At 34.3% G+C, this 22379-nt stretch overlaps 1 protein-coding gene across 18 annotated transcripts in view; it reads right to left on the bottom strand.

The window, feature by feature from the left end:
• Positions 1-22379, bottom strand: part of LRRK2 (leucine rich repeat kinase 2) — a 152957-nt gene that overhangs the window by 110564 nt on the left and 20014 nt on the right. For 6 of the 18 annotated variants that reach the window (XM_035255810.3, XM_035255809.3, XM_078338013.1 and 3 more), the window contains 8 exons: positions 18286-18336; positions 17513-17632; positions 16409-16551; positions 16236-16315; positions 14776-14882; positions 10508-10637; positions 8126-8250; positions 3136-3248 (listed from right to left, as the gene is read on the bottom strand). In XM_035255810.3, coding sequence (XP_035111701.3) covers positions 3136-3248; positions 8126-8250; positions 10508-10637; positions 14776-14882; positions 16236-16315; positions 16409-16551; positions 17513-17632; positions 18286-18336 — 869 coding nt within the window. Of the gene's footprint in view, positions 1-3135; positions 3249-8125; positions 8251-10507; positions 10638-14775; positions 14883-16231; positions 16316-16408; positions 16552-17512; positions 17633-18285; positions 18337-22379 lie in introns of all 18 variants that reach the window. The other 12 variants (XM_078338018.1, XM_078338017.1, XM_078338015.1 and 9 more) reach the window with 2 other exon arrangements.

Raw genomic sequence — 22379 nt, forward strand, 5'->3', positions numbered from 1 at the left:
GTTGTTGTTATTGTTGTTGCTTTTACAGATGAGCTCTTCTTTTGACTAATATTATTTAAAACTGAAATAAATATATTTAATATTAAAGCTGAGTATATTTCACTTCAAGGTTTTTGTGAAGCTCACAAATTCTTTGATTTGTGCCCATTTCATCAGAAGATTGGTTTTACTTTACTGGATTTCCTGACTGACGAGGAGTGTCATGGCACATAAAACACAGATGAAGCCAAAATGTGCAGACACCATTTTCTGCTTTGTTTTGTGGAAACAATACTGGACAAATAGATCTCTCTGGAACAGGTGACAAAGTCTCCATCGTGGAAAAGCTATGAGGATCAGGCATAAATGGAACATCGCTGCTCCAGACAGGGATTTTAACTTCAGCTTGAATTTATTGCACTTTTATGTATCCAAACATGGCTTTGCTTTCATAAATACTCTTCTTAGTCTCTGCTTTATAAATCAGAGTTGAATCTCAAGTTCTACCTTATTTGGAACTCTGCTCGCCAAGTTTAGATGTTTTAAAATGTAATTCACTTTATTGTGTCTGCAATATTTGGGCCTAAACCTCTGATGCTTTGTGATTGTTATTCGGAGTGAGACATGGAATCACAGAACTCTGGAGCTACAGTAATCACTCTCATCTTTTAGAGCCATTTTCCTCAGCCATGGTGAAGGATTAGAGGAATTACACCAGAAAGGTTTTTGAAATAAAATATTGTCACTTGTTTCCCCATGACCTTAACTCTCCACCCCTAATGATAATCAGTGCTTAGTGAGACGTTGTGCATCATTACGGAAGTACTGGCATGGGGGGAAAAAGCAGTGCTCAACCATTTCTTCTCAGATGGAGCGAAGTGATTTTCTCCACATGTCAGCACTTACCTGCTCTCTTGGCTCCAGACTCCTGATGTTAATCTCACTTAGGCTCTCTAATAACTTTAGAGAAGGTTAGCTAACTGGAACCAGTTATCTATATGGCTTTACTGGTGGCCCTTCCACTTTTGACCAACACTCACCATGAATAAAATTAACTGTTCCCTCCTCTATGTGCTTAGACTATGTTCACAATGCCGGCATCCCTCCTTAGTGCTCCTGTAGAACAAATGGTTTTATGCACAGCTGTTATTCCTCTCACAATGAGATAGGTATTAAAAGGAAGTAACCATGTCCTTGGGATGCAGCAACTGTCGCAATCTTACTGTCGATATAGTAAGTTTCCGCTTTCACACTGTAGTCCAGCTCATTCAAGCAAAGCTATCTCCAGCAGAAAATAGCCCCTGTAGGAAGCATGCACATTTTGATTTTACCTGTCCTTAGATTGACCCTTTGCTCATTACAATAGTAAAACACACGCCCCTGGGTGGAGATTTCAGATAGGAATGAGACATGCGATGTCTGAAAAAGTATGTACAGCTACTGCAACTATGCATGCAGAGGACCACCCAGAATATGCTTACTAGTAATACCTCTTTCCACCCCACTTATGAAAAATCATGTACGACTTCCAGAAAGGGAGTCTTCCTAGTGCCAGTCTTTGCTGTCTCATCCTTACTAACAAGCCCGCCCTGAATTTTCTCTGTCAGGGTATACTGTCTATTCCTCACTTAACTTGCAAAATATTCTTTTTCTTTTGCAATAAATTACTTGATGCTTCATCTCCTTTGCTGTGTGTATCTTGTTTAAAGAAAAGAACAGAGGCTTCAAAATAGCCATCAACAACTGGATTATGAGATTCAGGAGAGGAGTATAAAGCATATGTATTTATCTTCTTAATGTCTAACCCCTTCTTTCCATATACTTACTTTCAACAAATATTTCTCAAGTTAAATTTAACCCATTATAACATATATTCTTGCTATACTCAAGGATTGTATTAAAGTTTGAGTATAAATGACTGAAATATATTATAGGCAATGAGTGACATTATAAAGTTCAATTTAAATTGAATTTTGAAAGGCGGTCTCTCTGGAGGCTACTTTAATTAATTTATGACATTTATCACAGTATATCAAATCACAAGGAATCATTTCCATTAATTACTTTAAATATTCTCCTCCTTTTATAAAAAATATTCACACTAATCATTATGTCTTTATTCTTTTAATAAAGAACCAATTCACCTTATGCTACATTTCTAAAACTTCTTAGTTCCACCAATACCTTTGGCATTACACAATTTAAATGTAATTTCCCTCTTCTCCCTTTTTCATACTTAGTATGATTTATTTATACTTTAATTATAATGTAGGAACACAGATATGTAAATGCTAAAAAATGGAAACAATATATACCAAATCATTCCAGAGGTTATCTCTCAGGAGATATGAATAAAAATGTGGCCAGGTGCGGTGGCTCATGCCTGTAATCCCAGCACTTTGAGGGGCCAAAGTGGGTGGATCACCTGAGGTTGGGAGTTCTAGACCAACCTGACCAACATGGTGAAACCCCATCTCTATTAGAAAACAAAAATTAGCTGGGCATGGTGACGCATGTCTGTAATCCCAGCTACTCCCGAGGCCAATGCAGAAGGAATTGCTTGAACCAGGAGACAGAGGTTGCAGTAAGCAGAGATCACATCAATGCACTCTCCAGCCTAAGCCTCAGAGAGGGACAAGGGGACAGGAGGGGATAGGAGGGGAAGAAAAAAACAGGAAAGGAAAGGAAGAGAAGAAAAGAAAAGTAGTACAGGGAATCAAAGAAGGCTTTACTGTTATTCCTGCTATGTCTTCGTGTTCTAAACCATATGCCATGAGACCAGAAAAGAAAGACAAGTACCTGGAGAGGACAGACAGAGAAAACAGCAGCCACAGTATCTGGCTTGACTCATGAGGTCTAGCTGCATATCTGGCCCTTTAGTTCTCTTTCTGGTTGAGCAAACTAGAGTGGATTTACGTTACTGGCAATCAAAATAATCTTCCCTATATCTGTTATTGATAATACACTTGGCTGGAATTGACTTAGTAAGTATCTTTTCACTTTTCACCTCCCTATTTTCCTCTTACGTCTCTAACCACATGACTTCCTCCTATCATAGTAAACAGAGGACAGAAAATTAAGGCTGAAAAGGTCCCCCCAGTTCTTCAAATTTAATATTTTAGTTAACAGTAGACAGAAAACTTATATTCAACATACCCTGTTCAAAGCTGCTAGGACCAGTTTGTGAATATCATTCTTGAAACATTGTTTTTTAACCATATTTAGCTTATGATGAGAGTCTGTATCCTCCCTGGATTCTTCTGGCATGCCTAAATGCACAGATAAATAAACAAAGATTCTTACAAACATTTGAGTTGAATAGATTGTTACTTTTTAGAAATTGTCACAATTAATCTCACAATATATGTGTTGTACTTTTTTCTAGTACATGTTTTCTCATCAAAGAAATAACCAGAAATTTTAAGGAATCTACAAAAATAGTTCATCATTGAATATAAAATAAGTACAATGTGTATGGATGCTTACTGAATTTGAAGTAGCCAAAAATTATGATGAAGAAATTTTCTGTAGCAAACAATCACTTTTTTGTGTGAGTAGGCTGTGCTTTAAGATGCTGGAGGATTTTTATGCAACAATGGACAACTTGAGAAAAGCTCAAAGTTATTTGGACTAAAAAATAAAAAGGTCAGATATGAAATATAGGCAAAAGAGAGCAGCTGGAACAATCATGGAAAAAAATAAGATTTGAGTTTCAGTATTAAGGTTGTAGAGAACATGTCATTTATTAGAAGTCCTATAAAGGCTATACAAGGCATTGTTATTTAATGAAAACATATTCCTTATTAAGCTACATTGTAGCTGAATTATGCTAAAATAAAAACACAACAAGTCAAAAATGTGGTAATATAACACATAAGTAAAATTATTATGAATGAATAATGTTTTCCAAATCTAAGATTATAGACATAACTATTAATAAATAATCATTTATAATCTTCCACTTTAATAATCTGCATTAATTCAAACTATAAGCTGGCTACAACTAGCTTTTCATTTATTTGAGAAGAATCTGAGTTCCAATACATGCCAAGGATTTTGCTAAATGCTGGGAATACTATGGTAAAGAAGGAAGCCTTGATTCCCACCTGACTGCAATTTCAGTCCTTATTTTAAAATGTATTCAGAGAGGTTCTGACATTCGCTGCAGCAGTGTGGTCTGGGGCAAGTCCCTTAAACTCTGTGTATCATTTCCAGTGACTAAGACCACACACACTAACTTCTAAGGCTGCCTATTACGCCTTAAGAAGATGTGACCACTAAAACTAGGCCTGTTTGAGTAGTAAAAACATCATGCTACATGTAATGAGTCTTATTAAACATTTTCCTTAAATTAAGACCAAATGAACATTCCTGTAAATTTCACCTCCAGTCTTTGTTCTATCACGTGAGGTCCTACTATTCAAATGGATATAATTTCCTTTCTGCATAATAATCCTTCAGGTTTTGTGGACTGTAAACTTAATTTGAGAGCAGTATCCATAACCTCATCATCTCCCCAGACCTTAAGGATTCTAGACATAGTGCTTTAAACACAACAATTGTTCAAGACAAGTTTGTTGCACAAATACTTTTAAATGCCTACTCTGGAGTCAGCCTGCATAAGCTGAAAATCTGGTGCTGTTATTTCAGGTCTGACCTTAAAATCTGTATAAGTCCATGCCTCACTTTTTTCATCTGTACAGACCAAAAAAAAAAAAAAAGTAATAACTGCCTCATGGGAGAATTAAAAGAGTGAGTATACTTAAAACACTTCAAAAATGCCTAATACTTTTTAAGTCCTCCATATTCTTTGCCATTATTACTGCTACTGTTATAAATAGTAGATTTTAATGGAGTTTCATATCCCCTTGAGTCATCTCTTTTTCAAATAAAACCATCTCAGTTCCTCTTATTACTCTTTTTGATGTGCTTTTATATCCCTAATCACTCTCCTCTATACACTTCCCAATTTGCCTATATCCCTTCTTAAATCATTTCACATTATTTCCTCTAAAACTAACAGTAAGTCAAACAACAAGTCAAATGATACTTTATTAAAGTTACTGGGTCTTTATTACTACTTTCTTAAAGTAACCAGCTCGAGTACCAGCTTCCACTAAGTGGAAGAGAAAATGTACAGTACTAGAATGAAAGAAACTTAAGTTACATACACTAGATGAAATACACAATCCTTAATTGGACACTAAATTATACACATTTGCCATATGTACATCTTTGTCACTAAAATAACTGAACATAATCTAGTTAATAAACGAATACTTGTACATCTAGATATCTTGTAAGAATCTCAACTTAACATGTTCAAACCAGAATGATATTCAACCTCAAAACTTCTGGAGTACTGCTACTATAGTTACTTGTTGATACCCAGAAATGATATAGTACTGCATGGCATGGTACATTATGGTAGGATACAGTACAGTATGGTGTAATATGGTACATAGTACAGTAGCATAGAGTAAATGGTTAAGGCTTTACCTACTAGAAGAAGGTACTTACGTACTGATCTGTTTATAAAATGTATTTCTTAGTATGTATTTTTTTTACATAAAGTATAGTCCTAAAGTGATTATTTTCAAGGGCACTCATAGTACATCTGATTGATTGGTGACTAACAATTTTGCTTCAGGGTCACTTTAAGAACAATAAAAGAAAAGAAATACTGTATTCAAAACTTGCTTTTGAACTAAAAGAATATTATTTTATTAACTAACAGATGAGATTTTTGAGTGTCGTTTGGTTATCTTTAAAACTCAAAACCTCCCTCAAAAGAATAAGGCTGTCAACTTTAAGGATAATCAAAGACATTTTAATGTTTTTAATTATAATCTACAAATTATATTCAACAAAATATGCAATAGTATTTCAAGCAAAATTACATCTGTTAAATTATGTTTCAAAACTAAGCTGAAACTATGAATAGGGCATCATGATTCCATTTGTAAAATACTGATTGAGTAGCCACCAGAGGATTGGAAAAAAAATTGACTGAAGAAAGCTCTGTCCTTGAAAAAATTTCTATTAGAGTAATACTCTTATACAGAGAAACATGAAATATCTATATAACTACAGAAAATGATAGGTTTAGGAAGACTTCATTTTAAGAGAACAAAGCAAAAATGACTTCAAAAGATTGGGCACTTCAGAGAACAAAGTATCATTCCTCATATTTAGGGATCATGATATCACATCAAACAGAGCTCCAAACCCTCTGTGAAATTTGCCCTCTCATCTGTTTCCATTGCAGGGTCCCTTCAGAGGGTCTCATTTGAGTACCACTGACCTCCAACCCCCAAGCCAATCTGCTTGTATCTAGTCTCTTTCCCTGTCTATCATCCTCTTCACCACAATGATACTGTCTTTAGTTGCGAATCTAGGTGTGGCACTATAATGTATAAACACTTTTAATAAACTTGGATTGACATCTATTTTCAAAAGGCAGAGATTTTTCAACACTGCATTCAAGGCCCTTTTCTTTGGGCCTCAGCCTGTCCTCCCACACTCATCCCCAAGCACTCATCTCCTTATCCTCTATGCCTCACTCACCCCCGACCATGTGCACTTTCTTCTGCTTGAAATTGTCCTCCTTAGCCTTTCTACCAGGCCAGCTCTGTTCACCCTTCCACATCAAATATCACAATCTCTGTCCTATTCCTTTGAAGAAATGATTTGTGCCTCTATCAACGGTCTCAAAGCCTTTTATATATGTATCTATCATGGCCCCCTCACACTGTCTGTTAATTAACTATTTACATGTCCATCTACTTCTAAGCTCCTACAGTAGTAACATTGTGCTTTTTTTCTAATTCATCTTTCAAAGCTTAATAGCATCACAGTGTTTAGAACATAAGAAGAATTTAATAAATGTGTTGAATGAATAGAGACATAGATGATTTAAAGGGGCTTTGGAGAACAAATAAGATGATAGATGTAAGAGTTAAAGGTGGGTGGAAGGTGGAAGCCATTGAGATGAATGAGTAAAAGCCACATGTGGTTATATTGGAAACAGATTAATTCAATCACAAAGTAAAAAAAGAATGGAAATGAAGCAAAAGAACAGGTATGAAATTTGGCTAATAGTGTAATTCAAACAAGAGAAAAAATGCTTGAACTCAGGTCATGGAAACAACAAAAGTCATCAAAGATGAATACCCTCCTTAGAAAATATGGCACATATACACCATGGAATACTATGCAGCCATAAAAACGGATGAGTTCAGCCGGGCGCGGTGGCTCAAGCCTGTAATCCCAGCACTTTGCGAGGCCGAGGCGGGTGGATCGAGACCATCTTGGCCAACATGGTGAGACCCTGTCTCTACTAAAAATACAAAAAATTAGCTGGGCATGGTGGCGCGTGCCTGTAATCCCAGCTACTCAGGAGGCTGAGGCAGGAGAATTGCCTGAACCCAGGAGGCGGAGGTTTCGGTGAGCTGAGATTGCGCCATTGCACTCCAGCCTGGGTCACAAGAGCGAAACTCCGTCTCAAAAAAAAAAAAAAACGGATGAGTTCATGTCCTTTGCAGGGACATGGAAGAAGCTAGAAACCATCATTCTCAGCAAACTGACACAAGAACAAAAAAACAAACACCACAAGTTCTCACTCATAAGTGGGTGTTAAATAATGAGAACATATGGACACAGGGATGGGAACATCTCATACAGGGGCCTGTCAGGGGGTGGGAGGATAGCAGGGCATGGGGGGATTGGAGAGGGATAGCATTAGGAGAAATACTTGATGTAGATGATGAGGGGATGGATGCAGCAAACCACCATGGCATGTGTATACCTACATAACAAACCTGCACATTCTGCACATGTACCCCAGAACTTAAAGTATAATTAAAAAATAAAAATAAATAAAATAAAAACTCTGTATTTTACACTGTAGTTACTTTTGTATAAATAAATTACTGAATTTCATATTGTTTTCTTATAAAAATTAATCTAAGTGACTCTTCCACATCATCATTTAACCTCTATTTTTGTTTTTTGGTTTAACAGAAAGCTTTGCATTTAGTCAACAGAAAATAGTCTTTTAATATTTACATAGAAAGTTATTATTTCATGCAAAGTCAAGAATCCATTTAAATTGTTACCTTTCCCCACAATCAACCATGTAACTTACCTGGCACTATAAAATGTAAAATAGCTCGAAGTGCCTCCAGCTGCACTGGTAATGATGTCTCATGACTTTTCATAACTGCTATTATTTTGGGGACCACTGCTGCTATTGTATCCAGGGAAGCATTGCTGGGGATACAAAATTGGCATGTTTATTGAAAGACAAATCTGATTCAATGGTATAAAAACCAAACTGAAGTAAGTATAGGACAGAACCAATATATTTTATCAGGAAAGGCTATATGACAATGCATTGAAATCAGTCATATAAGCATCCATAATTCTAATTGTCTAAACTTTGAACTCATAAAATAGAATTCATAGTAACCTGGGAATTATTTAGTTTCATAAAACTAACAACATCCTTCTGACCTAGGATGGAATAATGGCAACAATCCCAGCAGGCAGGTGTTATTATCCCCATTTTCTGGATGAAAAATTTAGGCAGATAGAAGTTAAATATTCAGCTCTTATCACTAGAAAGTGAAAGAGCAAGGCTGATACTCCACTTGCCTGATTCCAAGAGAAGGCCTCTTTACATCACACTAACCTTTCATATTAACATTGCTGGACTTCTTATATGGTATTTTTAGTTTGTTTTACAGTCTTGGTTTCTCTAAGGTATTTAAGCTATTCTTTCTTTTACATATGAGCAAGTGTCACTTGACTAGACTGCAGTAGGTACCATGAACTTTCATAGAGGCAATCCTTGCTTTGTTTGCTAACTGAAACTTGTGCATATCAGAGCCAAGTTCTCACTTGGCATGGTTCTGTGGACACTAAGATATATTCCTTCTTTTCCACCTTAAAGTTCCAATTTAAACACATCCCACCATTGGAGCCTCCCCTTCTTGGGTAACCCTACCTGGGTCCACTCTACTCTTCCCATGTGTCTTTTACTGACACTGCATTCTCGGACTAAATTATAATAATCTATTTACATATCAGTCCCTCAACTAACATGAGTTCTGTAGGGGCAGACAAGTTATCAGAGCCAAGGTGGAAAACCCAGGACTGCAACTGTACACATTTTACTTATAAGAAAGCAGCCAGAAACATTAAATGGTTTGCCCAGAATCTACAAAATCCTAGAATGGAGTTTATTCCACTATATTTTTGCCTCTTTTGTAAAGGTTTGCACACTTCCGATACCATTAAAATCAATATTTAAGATAAATTTTTCATCTCGGTGTTCAAACACAACATTTAAATAAGAGAAATATAGCTTACAGAGATATATAAACATAAACAGATTGTCTAGACTGATGTTAAAGACAGTGTAACCCTATTTCTTACAAGTCTGCAGTTATGCTACATTTCATGCTATATGCACTTCATTTATTCACATTTAATAATAGTATAACAACAATAGATATAATCTGTTGAGTGCTTAAAAGGCAGCAGAAATTATCCTAATCGCTTTATAAAAATTAATTTATTTGATCCTTACAGTCTAAGCTTACAACTTTCAAGGTTGTTATTATCATTCCTCTTTACCAATGAGGAATGTGAAGTTTTATAGATGAAACAGTTGGCTCAAATTAGTGGCAAAGCCAGGAATATAATTAGTTTTTACTGCAACTTCTGGGCCAATTACATTTTTTTACACATGAGAGTTTCCTATATAGCCTCTTTTTGTTTGAAATTTACTCAGACAAAGGCCAAATTTACATCACATTTTTTGCTTTAAAATGCATAAAGGCAATGAGCCTATTCTACAGCAGGCACCTTCTGCATATTATTCATTTTTAGTCTTTTACACAGGGTTTTTTTAGCCACAAGTTCTGCCCCCTCCTGCCGCCCCTTAACCCCCCTCATCCCACCCTGCCCCACCACCATCCACACATAGATAAAAGGATCTGGTCTCTGTTGTGCCATTAACCAGCAGCTATATAATCTTAACATCTCTGCACTTGGACTAGATAGAGTTAAAATTTTCCCTAACTAAGGACTGGGAGCAGAAAGAGAAGACAAAGGGAATTCAAATGAAGGAATAATAACATATTTGTTGTGGAAAAGCAACAATTAGAAGCCATATGCCAATTTTATCTTTTATAACCTTCACACACACAATAATTAGAAAAACTGCTGTATGCTATGTGCGATACAATTACCACTTTTCAAAACACAGCCAACACCAAGTATCAGGTACAAAAGCAAACCTTCAACAATCTTTCTACAAGATTGTTTCTACAATCTTGTCATTCCTTTCAGTGTTCAGAAAAAGTAAGTCTATGATATTAGTGGCATGATATTACATTGCAAAATGTTTTCATTTTCAATTGTCTTATGTTTTTCTTTTCATTATTAGAAATATGCTTGAAATATGGATATTCTACCTGGTCCTATATGATCTATTCTGCACAAGTTAATGAATCTGTATTACCTTCCTTCAAAAAGATGATTTAGCATTTTACAGCCACTTTCAGCCACTTCAGGAGAATGTATATGCTTCTGCATTGACTCCAAAACATTCAAGTATATTCCTTTCGACAACAGGATCTTTCTGAAATTAACTGAGAGATTTGTAAAATATTACTCATAGAGATGAAAGCATATTTACCCAATTTTACCATAAGACTTAGAATATTAATATAGTCCAAATTCATAGGAAAGCATACACATAATTTATAGTTCATTGACAACTTAAAGATAATTCATGCTTCTTTCTTTAAAACACACGTCATTTCCAATTTTTTAGCATTTATTAACCCTTTTTGGTTTTTGGTTTTAACATTTTTATTCATAGAGTAGATGATTTTAATGTAATCACCATGTCTCTGTCCATTTTGAAAGGACTGTTTTTGCAGGATAAAAAAATGTATTTAAATAATGGTCTCCAAAATAAGTATGAAAGTTAAAATTTATTTCAATATTTAAAACAGGTTCACAAATAACTGCACTTCTATAGAGGTAAGACTAGCCAGATATGCTAGACACCGGTGGGCTGGGAATAGGTTACAAGCATGTGGAGATATTGACCATTCACTCAGCTTTCTGGGAGTGCGAGGAATGAAGGGGCTGCAACAGGCTTGGTTGCTTTCAGCCTTCAGCTGCTTCATCCATTTATCCCAGTGGACTTTATAAACATTATCATTTTTATATATGCCACCATATTCAAAGGAATAGAAAGCATTTAATAGAACATAAGTAATTACAGCTATTTTCACAAAGTAAGGCCAAAGTCTAGGAAACAGATAGCTACCCTTTACAACTGGTATTTCATCATTTGTAGAAAGTAACTATATTCCAGCAAAAATGATTAAGGAATAATTTTCCTCTTTTTTATTGTTGTTATTGTTGTTGCTTTTTGTGACAGTATCTCTCTCTGTTGCCAAGGCTGGTGGAGTGAAGTAGCATGACCATAGCTCACTGCAGCCTTATCCTCCTGGCCTCAAGTGATACTCCTGTGTCAGCCTCCAAGTAGCAGGGACTACAAGTATAGTACCATGCCTGGCTAACTTTTAAAAAATATTTTGTAGAGATGGGATCTTCTTATGTTTCCCAGGCTGGTCTTGAACTCTTGAGCTCAAGCAATCCTCCTACCTTGACCTCCCAAAGTGCTGGATTACATGTATGAGCCACCACAACTGGCCAATTTTCCTCTTTGTAATAAACTTCCTTCACTAAGTATAAATTTATTGTCTTCAAGTTTCCACATAAATATCAATTGTCTTGAAGCCTCTATAAAAATAGTTCCAACATCATACACTGCAATTCAACACTTTGAAAGTAGCAGAAAAAGAAATGTAGAAAGTTGTAACTTAAGCACTGTTTTTAAAATGAGTAGTCTATTTCAAGAAGAAAAGATAGGACAAAATGTGAAAATAAATAGAAATCACATACACATTCTAAAATACTGCCAGAACCCAAAAAACTCATACCTTTTAAACACATAAACACATATCACACACTGAAGACACAATAAAGAGTTGGTTACTTTGCTGGATCACATCAGAAGTTCTAATAACCTTTCCCAAAGTGGCTAGCTTCTAACACAAAAATGACATAGATCAGTGGTTCTCAACCTTTAGTGTGCATCAGAATCACCTGGAGAGCTTATTAAAACACGGATTTCTGGGTCACAACTCCAGGGTTTATGACTCAGAAGGTCTGTATGGGACCCTAGAATTTACATTGTTTATCAAGTTCCTCAGCAAATGCTGCTGGTCCAGGGACCACACTTTAAGAACCACTGTCCTAGACAGCTACCCAATGCGTGACTTGAAAACTTCAAGCAATAGACCTAGGAGAAGAAATTTCATCATAATGTCACTTTAGACTTTATAGAATATTTTACACATTAATGCATTTATCAGCTATCTACATAATACTCTTGATCTCATCCACTCCATTTTAGCAGGAAATTAAGAGGCAAAATACAATATGCAACTTCCTGCAGGTCTTACTCAATAGTCACCTTCTTTCCTGGCTGCCCATTCACAACTTCATCTCCTCTGATGTCTAACACAACATATTCTCCTTCCTTACTTCATTTTTTATTCTTAACTGCCTCAAATATTACATATTTTAATTAGTCTTATTATCTTCCCCACTACAATTTAAATTCCATGAACCTAGGATTTCTACTTAACAAATGTATCCCAAGTGCCTACAGACACTAAACACTTGGGAACTCAATAAATATTAATTAATTGAATGGGGAAAATGTCACACAAGCAGTGTACAACCTTGGGACCTCCATGTCACCAAGGACCAAGTTCTTCTGCCTACCAATCTAGTCATGTTTCTAAAAAAGCCATGCCCAACTCTGCACACCCTAAGTATCTTTCAATGAGAAATTGCCCAAGAAAGTTGATGAATGAGCTGCTCAAATTCCTCATATTTTATTAAGGCAGAACTCCAAAGACAATACAAAGGGTTCTGAGGACACTTTACCTGACAGGTGGTCAGGAACAACAAAGAAGTAAGGAACTAGAAAGAGCAGAAAACTGAACAGACATCAAGGTGGACTCTGAATGTAACCAGTCCTCAGAACAATAGTAAGAAGCAGTCACAAAATTATGATTGTTTGACTTGCATATAAAAGATTTCCAGGTGGTTATGAATGACATCACCAACACATACTAAAAGTCTATCTTCACTCTAAGGTGCCCCAACAGAAGCCACAAAGTCCAGTTCTCATTTTCAGGAGTGAAATCCCTGTCCAGACCTCTTTAACCACACAGTAGAATATGAGAGATTCGAGAACAGCAATTCCCTCTCCTTCTCTGACTCATTATCCTCGAGAGCAGCCCCTGTCTGTCTGTCAGTCCCCTTGCCACTCCAAGCATTTTACTAAAGTGCCACTGGAGAGATGGGGTGAAAAACGAGGAAGAGGAAGACGAAACAATTTTCCTCTTTATTTGATTTAAATAATAATATAAAGAAACATGCATGAGGTGGTTTATTTATTCTTTTCCACCCTTCCCAGGTTCTCTATTAAAAGCTGATGCTTACATTGGTCTCTCTCTGATTTTCAGTGTTTCTATTTTTTGTCCTCTAAAATGTCCTGCAAAAGCTGCCAAGTCCCAATGCCTTTATTATGAGTTTTCACCTAAGGATTTCTGGCAGTATTCCTGTTTATGGAGGAAGAAATTTGAGCAGCCTGAGCCATCATCTTAGAACTCATGTCTTTCTAAAGGTATATGAGCCATTTTTCTCTTCTTAATTATACAAAGCTATAAGACTTGTAATAATCACAATAAAGAACCATTTTTTTAAAAAGTATAGTGTGAAAATTTATAATAGATAATTTTACCAGATTTTAAAATGGTGAATAGCTCTCTACCTAGTTGGATTTCTATGAAGTTTTCCCAAGAAAATAATAGGAACCACGTATAAAGGAAAACAGAGGAAGAAAGTGCTCATCGGTGCTTATTATGGGTTCCAGAAACATCCCACTGGACAAAAGCTAAAACTTTATCAATAATAAATTCGTTCATAACATAGGATACAGGCATACACTGAAAAACTACAAGCTACTAAAAATGATAATTTGGGCAGGGCACAGTGTTTCATACCTATAATTCCAGCACTTCAGAGCCCAAGGCAGAGAGATTACTTGAGCCCAGAAGTTCAAGACCAGCCTGGGCAACATGGTAAAACCTCACTATGAAAAATTAGCCAGACGTGGTAGTGCATGTCTGTAATCCTAGCTACTCAAGAGGCTGAGCTGGGAGGATCACCTGAGTCCAAAAGTTTGAGGTTGTGTTGACCCATGATCATGCCACTGCACTCCAGCCTAGGTGACAGAGTGAGACCATGTCTAAAAACAAAAATTAATTTAAAAACTAAAAATAAAAGAAGATAATGTGACAATACACATTATCAACATAAAAAAGAAAAATAAATAAAATTTGGTTATAAAAGAGTATAATATAATCCCATTTATAGGAATACATATAATTTTTGTATATGTTATGTGTGAGTTTACACAAAGAAATCCTGAAAAATATACAAATGTTTATTTTATTCTTCATCTTTTAACCTATATGTTCATAATCCATATGTCAATATCTCTACGCATAGATATTTTTCATTATATATAACTTTATTAATTATATAAATTTTCACAGCATTATGGCTTTTATAATTTAAAATACCACAAAAAAATGTGTTCCCCTTTATTTGAAAATATGGTACACTGCTTACCATTTTGTTCTAAGAGAGTTGACAGTGCATTCGCAGATGCCTGGAAAACTTCTTTTGATGAAGAATGCATCAACATGGAGAGCATCACTTCCCTATGAGCTGGGAAACTTCCAAAATATAAGGAAAATGTGAGTAGTAATCTTTTAAATAATTATCTCAAATTCTCACTTACTATTATCAAATATCTTTAACAACAATTAAGAGCATATAAACAATATTTTATGCCATCTCCACTTACAAGAGAGAATTATAGTTCATTTTTTAAGACTTGATTAAATACTAACAAAATAGTATTTTTATGTGTTTTCAAAAGCCAATAAGGAGCAGAGGGGAAAAAAAACTCAGCATATATGTAAGGAGATGCTGAGGAAAAAGGTAAGTGAGGGAAAAAAAAAGATGGAAACAAGAAAGGAAAAAAAAAACTGTAAAGAAATAAGGTAGGTTTTAAAGATGTACAACATAAATATGTTTTCTTTGTTTTAATACTTTATTTATTTTAAAGTTCCCCTACGAATATCAAGAAATAGGTATCCTATGAACTAAACTGTAAAATTGCAACATGAATCTCCCTTCCCCTAATCTCCAAAATCCTTTCCCAACATGAGATTATTAAGATGCCAATTTAGCATAGTTTCCAAAAGAATTACAGTTTCTTGTCTAAATGAAAATGTTTAATTAACTAGCATCTGTGTTATTAATTCCCTTCTTATCAGCAATAGATAATTATACAAATAGATTGTCAAGGTTTCAGATGTAGAATACTACTATTTGTTTCCAAAATAAGTCATTCACAATATAAAACCCAGAGGATACCCACTGCAAATAGCATAAGTATAATCATTTGCCATAAAACACAAAGGCCCATGGATATTAAACAAACCTGATATACACAAAACTCCTTGCTACAGTTTGTATCTTTGAAAGATAGTGCCGGTCTTATAATATTTGAATGGCATTCTTATGAAAGAGTTATCAGGAGACAACAGTTTCAAATAACCTCCTCGAAAAAAACAGGTCAACTCTGTCACATCAGATGGGAACTTCTCATAGGAAGCTGTCTAACCAAATCTAGCTCCTGATATTGACAACCTGCTGGCTAATCACCACAGAAGAAAAGATCGCCAATGGCTCTGCAATTTCTATCACCCAAGATAAATTAATACAGCATTTGAAAACGATTAGCCAAAAACCAGAGAGATTCTTTTGCCATGATTCATCAATTACTGAATGACTCTTAATTCTAAATCTCTCAATAATAACTCTCATTCTACCTTCTCTAACTATTGAAGGTAATAAGATCAAAACACTACATACCCACTAATATTTTGCAGTAACATCTAAAATATAAATACCCATATCAAAAATATTTCTAACAATAAAACTTATGGTTAAGGTATTTTATAGGTATAGATTTAAACTATAACTGAAAATTTCTATCATATGAAATCAAAACTACTGACTGGCCTTCTTCATCTCCAATCTTCTCATGTAAACTGTTTTGATACATAAGGAGATTATTTAGTGCCCAGCATGCGGCCTCCTAAATTAAGAGACAAAAAAGAAATCTGTCAAAATATAAATGATTGGCAAACATAATTCTGAATAACACTAATAATATTTATGAGAGTCCAACCTGCACATGCTTGTTCTTTCTATGCCACGTTAATGCTTTGTAACAGGCTTCCAGCCAAAACAATTTATCTTCTTCCCCCTCATCATCGTTCTCCTGATTCTCATTCTTTTCCTCTAAGTCTTGATTTAAGAAAATGGTCTCAGCTTGAAAAAAAATAAAAAATAAATAAAAATATTATATATATTATCACTTAACAGTTTGACCAACTTTAAGGACATATTTTACCAAAAGAACGAGGTGTGGTGCTTTAGCAGAAGCCTTGGTCAATTATAAAGGTCAATTTTAATATATTACACACCTCATAATACTACCATCCTATACAGATAAATGATAAAATGAGGAAGCGGGTACCAAAAAAAAACCGAATAAACTAAAGGAAGATTATTTGAAAAGATCAGTTCATTGCAGCCCTACTCACAATAGCAAAGACATGGAATCAAATCAAATGCCCATCAGTGATAGACTGCATAAAGAAAATGTGGTAGATATATACCATGGAATACTATGCGACCATAAAAAATGAGATCATGTCCTTTGCAGGGACATGGATGGAGCTGGAAACCATTATCCTCAGCAAACTAATGTATGAAGAGAAGACCAAACACTGCATGTTCTAAGTGAGAGCTGAACAATGATAATACATGTACACAGGGAGGGGAACAACACTCACTGGGGCCTGTTGCGGGGCGGGGTTGGGGGAGGGAGAGCATTTGGAAAAATAGCTAATGCATGCTGGGTATAATATCCTAGGTGATGAGTTAATAGGTGCAGCAAACCACCATGGAACACATTTACCTATGTAACAAACCTGCATAACCTGCACATGTACCCCAGAACTTAAAATATAAATATAATTTTTTTAAAAAGAGTAGCTGCTTAATAACAAATCTAAATCAAGAATGATATAAAGCAAAACTCTACATCAAGATGTGTATACTTGTCACAATTATTAGTTTCCTTGAAAGTATCTTCTAATAGAAACTGAGTTCCACAGAACAGAAAAGGCATTGAATGCTTCCTGCTGTACATATGATTCTCGTTACAATGTTCATATTTGATGTCAAATGCATCTGTGAGAATCTCCTTTTTAGTGAAGGTACTTACTGAGACGGGCCAAACAGCTGAGTGCTGAGATTTGTAATGTTGCATTCTCTGGGTACTGCTGCACAGCTTTCACCACAAACTCATGGACTTCGTTTAATACCAGAATATTAAAAAAATTACCTAAAAGTTAAATGAAACATTAGCTGAATTCTCACCCATGGAAGTTAAATACCTTTAACATATAACATTATTTACATCAATAATTTTGAATAGTGATGAATATTTATTGCTATTAAAACACTTCCTTTAATTAAAATAGCTTAATATGATTGAGTAAAGTTTTGAAATTTTATTTTATGCTATCAATTATCTTACTTAGACAATGGAAGTGACTGAGCAAAAATAATGAGACTAGTTTGGGTTGTATTAACTGCATGTTGTGTGATTCCCTCTCATGTCATGTCTGTTACACATGGCACCACAATATCCATTGTATAAAATAATTTAATTTTTCTACCTTTTAAAGATGAAACTTTTAAATCCATCTTTTAGAAAAGGCAATATTAAATCATTTTGCTGAAAAACTCCTCTTTCAATTAAAGGAACAGTGCTCAGAAAATTCAGTGGCATGCTTACCATTATTTGATCTTGTCTATGATGATCTCAGAAAAAAAAAAAAAAAACTACAACAACAAGATATTTCACCACCTCCAACCCACCCCAGGAAGAACTCCCATATCTATTTATGCCCACTCTTCTGAGAATTAATATGATATCCAATAGTCTAAATCCTTATGAGGAAAAACTTTATCTGATATCCCAGAAATATGTACCTTCTTCCATTTGGCTTATTTGTAACTCACCAACAGTCACCAAGCTTCTTTCTACAAGAAAGAATTGAAACTCCTATTCAGCTACAAGTGTAACTAAGTGATCTGTGAGATTCAAAGCCAGAAATGGAAAAAATCCTGGATCATAAAAAATCTAAAGCCCAAACCAAATATTCATCAACGGGCTCACAATCAAAAGGCAGTTGAACTAGGCAGAGCACGCCTTTACCAATGTCTGCCCGAGCTGTTGCCTCTTCCACATTCACCCACCAAGCAGACATGCTTCACAGCCCTTAGTGATCAATAGTGCTTTCAAAAAGATTTTCTTCTACTTTTACCAGCTTGTCTAAACTTGGGTTAACCCCATCACTCTCTTCACCCTATTATACCCACACAACTGCTGGCAGCTGTTCTGTCATTGTCTCACTGAGTGACTCTGAGAAAACAGCAGGATTGTCTGAACTTTATGTTCAGACAACTTGTGTGAAAGTATACAGTAAACTGTACAAAGCCCTTAAATGCATTAAGCCCATAATTAGATTACATAATTTGGCAAAACATTAAATATTTATTTATTTGCTTGAGGTTTTAATTTTAACTATGAAGAAAACGTTAAGAGTTTTATTCAGCTTCTTTTGAAACAATAAAGCAACAATGAATTATCTACTCATTAAATGGAACAAATAATAATCCACTAAGAAATAAATAAGAGAAAAAAAATCTTTACCTGAAGATCAAATTGATCACTTTTTATTTTCAGAAAATGTTACAGAATAATAAAAAAGTTACATATGACATGACAGTTGCCATGGTTTATTTAATTTTTACAGTATAATATCAAGCAACTTTAATGTGTTCTTCTAGACCATTTGGTAGTAAGGTAGCATTTCCCTAATCACAAAAGCAAAACTACCTCTTCCTCTGTCTCATTTCAAGAAATTAAGGTGAACTCACATTTTAACGTAACACGCGCAAGTTATAACTTGACTGTGGTAAATTGTAAAACATGAAACAGAGAATTGTACAGGAGTGTGCTACTCTAACACCTAGATTAAAGAAATTGACTTTGAATTAAAACATTATCAGAAATCAGCCAGATTAAACAAATTGACCTGAATTAAAACATTATCAGAAATCAGCCAGATTGTACCACAATCTTCTCATGAAAAATAACGACTAAAGTAACACCTGATAGAGATAAACTAATAATCAGCGACCATATTTTAGAAGAAATACTTCTTTAGGGATGAAGAAATCTGGGTTCTCAGCCTAATTTCAGCCCTTACTGCTTACATGATCTTGAATAAAACACAAAGACTTGTTGAACCACAGGACCTCATCCGTAAATGTGGAAATAATAACTGTATCCCATCTCCCAAGACTGTTGCCTGGATTAAAAATACTGTGTACATATGTATATGTGCAAACACAGTATATATATATATATAATTTTTGTATATATAAATGTATCTATACTTATAAGCATTTGCATATTTGTGTATTTAAATACATTTATATATTTATATACATTTGGATATATATTTCATGTATATTTCCATACATTTATAAATATATATTTATATGCACTTATATACAATGTATATATATATGTATACATAAAGTATACAAGTAGATTCATATATATGAAGTATATGAAGTATATGAAGTTTTCTTATATATATATGAAAACTATGAAAGAAATATTAAAATATTATCTTAGAGTTTTAGTCATATAATAACATTCAATAAATGCTTATCAAGGAAAGAAACAACCAAAGTTGTGCACGTAAAATAGAATTCAACTTACAAAAAATTCATTTTAACTGAAACTAGGAACTTTCCTAATGGTAAAATCAATTTCCAAATTATACAGGGGATATAGTCATGATACTAGAAGTGAAAATACAAGTTGCTAAAATGGAGACATGCCAATTAGTTTTTTCAAATGATTAATGATTTTCCCCCAATAGTAATGATGAAAAACTAAATGCCTATTATAATAATCCTAATTTTGCACAAAATATTTCTGGTTATTCTTTTGGGAAAATGTCATCAGAATCAATTTCCAACAGTTAACAATCATTTCTTATTATTCACCAACCACTCACTTTTAAGCACATTGTTGTGCTCACTCACAAAAATATTAAGGAAATTTCCAAGGTGTGTGTGTTGAGAGGCAGGGGTAGTTCAAAAAGAAGTTGAATCAAAAGCTCTGAGTTCAAAGCCAGAGTAGTCTTGTGGGAAAGCATGAATTCTGGTACTGCATTAAACAAACTAGTTTCAGACTCTCTCCAAAGTAAGGTAATTCAAACCAGAGTCTCTCACAGTAAGCCTGGATCTTAAGATCATAAACTGCTACCAGGTCAGTCCTGTGCTCTGGCTACTGGAAAACACCTCTGGAGAAGCATCTTTAATTTAAGTCCTCAGGATGCTCAAATATTAAGCTCAAACAAAGAGAAACTCACAAGCATACAAGAAAACAAGGCTCTATGACTGATGGGCAGTAGGCGTAGAAGCTGTTGGTTTAGACTCCACAGAACTTTATATATAGTTAACAGATACAAAACACAAAATAGCTATGTATTAATCATTAAAGAAATAAAAGAATTTTTTTAACAAAAACAAAGAGTGAAAAAGAAAAAAAAAAACAAGATTAAACAAGAGGCTGCCAAAACTCACCTGGTATATGTGAAAATAAACAGAGAAGATTTTTAGAAATGTTTTCAAAAATCTAATATGTGACCAAGTTGAATTTATCGTGGAGTGCAAAGTGGTTTAGTATTAGAAAACCTGTAGATCTATTTTTCATATTAACAAAATGAAAAGGGAAAAAAAAGACTTACTATATTTTAAGTATATTTGATAAAATTTAATATTCATATATGATTTTTTAAAGCCCACATTGTAAAAATAAAAGCAAACAAGAAATAAAATAAAATTTTTTAACAATTTTTTAAAATTTAAACCCTTATGAGATGCATTATTTTGGATGGGAGAATATTAAAATGTTCTGTTTAAAATCAGGAAAAAGAGTAAGATAAGGATGTCTACTAACACTGCCTCTATTTAACATGTAAGAAGAAAAGGAAATGAAATAAAGAATATAAAAAGCAGAAAGGAAGAACTCAGACTGCCATTTATTACAAATTAAATGATTGTTATAAGAGAACTTAAGGGCCTTTAGAAACAAATTGTCAGAATTAACAAAAAAGTTCAGAAAGGTAGGTTAGCTCAATATACAAAAAATCATTTGCATTTCTTTATGAAAACACAGTTCAAAAATATGATTTTAAAAGAGATATCATTTACAATAATAACAAAAAATAAGATATGTAGAAATAACTAAGATGTGCAAGACAAGTATAGAAGAAATTATAATGTAAAGATGTCAATTCTTCTTAAAATAATCCACATATTTTGTGCAATTTCAGTCAAAATCCCAACAGTGTTTTACAGAGAACTGGACAAGTTAATCCTAAAATTTGTATAGAATATTAAAGGCCCAAGAAAAAAGTCAAGCTGTGCCTAAAAAAGAATGCATAGTGACTTGACCTATTAGCTTTTCAGATATCGGGACTTACAGAACTATTAATATAAATAGTGTTATATTGATTCAGACAAATCAGATTAATGCACCAGAACAGCAAGAACAGAACGTAAATACATATTTGACGTACCACACCACTGGGAAGTGGGTGAATCTATAATAAATTGTGCTATGAGGACAACTAGCTCTCCATATTGAAAAAAGAGGGGGAATGGGTTCTTACTTTACAAAAAGAAACTGCAACAGTTTAATAAATGAGAAAGAGTTAGAATAAAATATGCAATATATTTATTATCTTAGGGAAAGGAAAGATTCTTTAAACAGCATAACTAATTATTAAATTTAACTATATCACGAAAGCCACCATAAAGATAGTGAAAGGACATGCTATAAGTCAAGGGAAGGTATTTTCAATATGTATAACCTACCACCAAGACATTATTATCCAGAATCTATGAATCAGTTTTAAAAAGACAGACTATACTGTGAAAAATATTGATAAATGACAGATTGTGTATTTCAACAAAGAAGGACATATCAATGGCAAATA

This window comes from Callithrix jacchus, chromosome 9, assembly GCF_049354715.1.
Source record: "Callithrix jacchus isolate 240 chromosome 9, calJac240_pri, whole genome shotgun sequence".
In the NCBI taxonomy this organism is placed as follows: domain Eukaryota; kingdom Metazoa; phylum Chordata; class Mammalia; order Primates; family Cebidae; genus Callithrix; species Callithrix jacchus.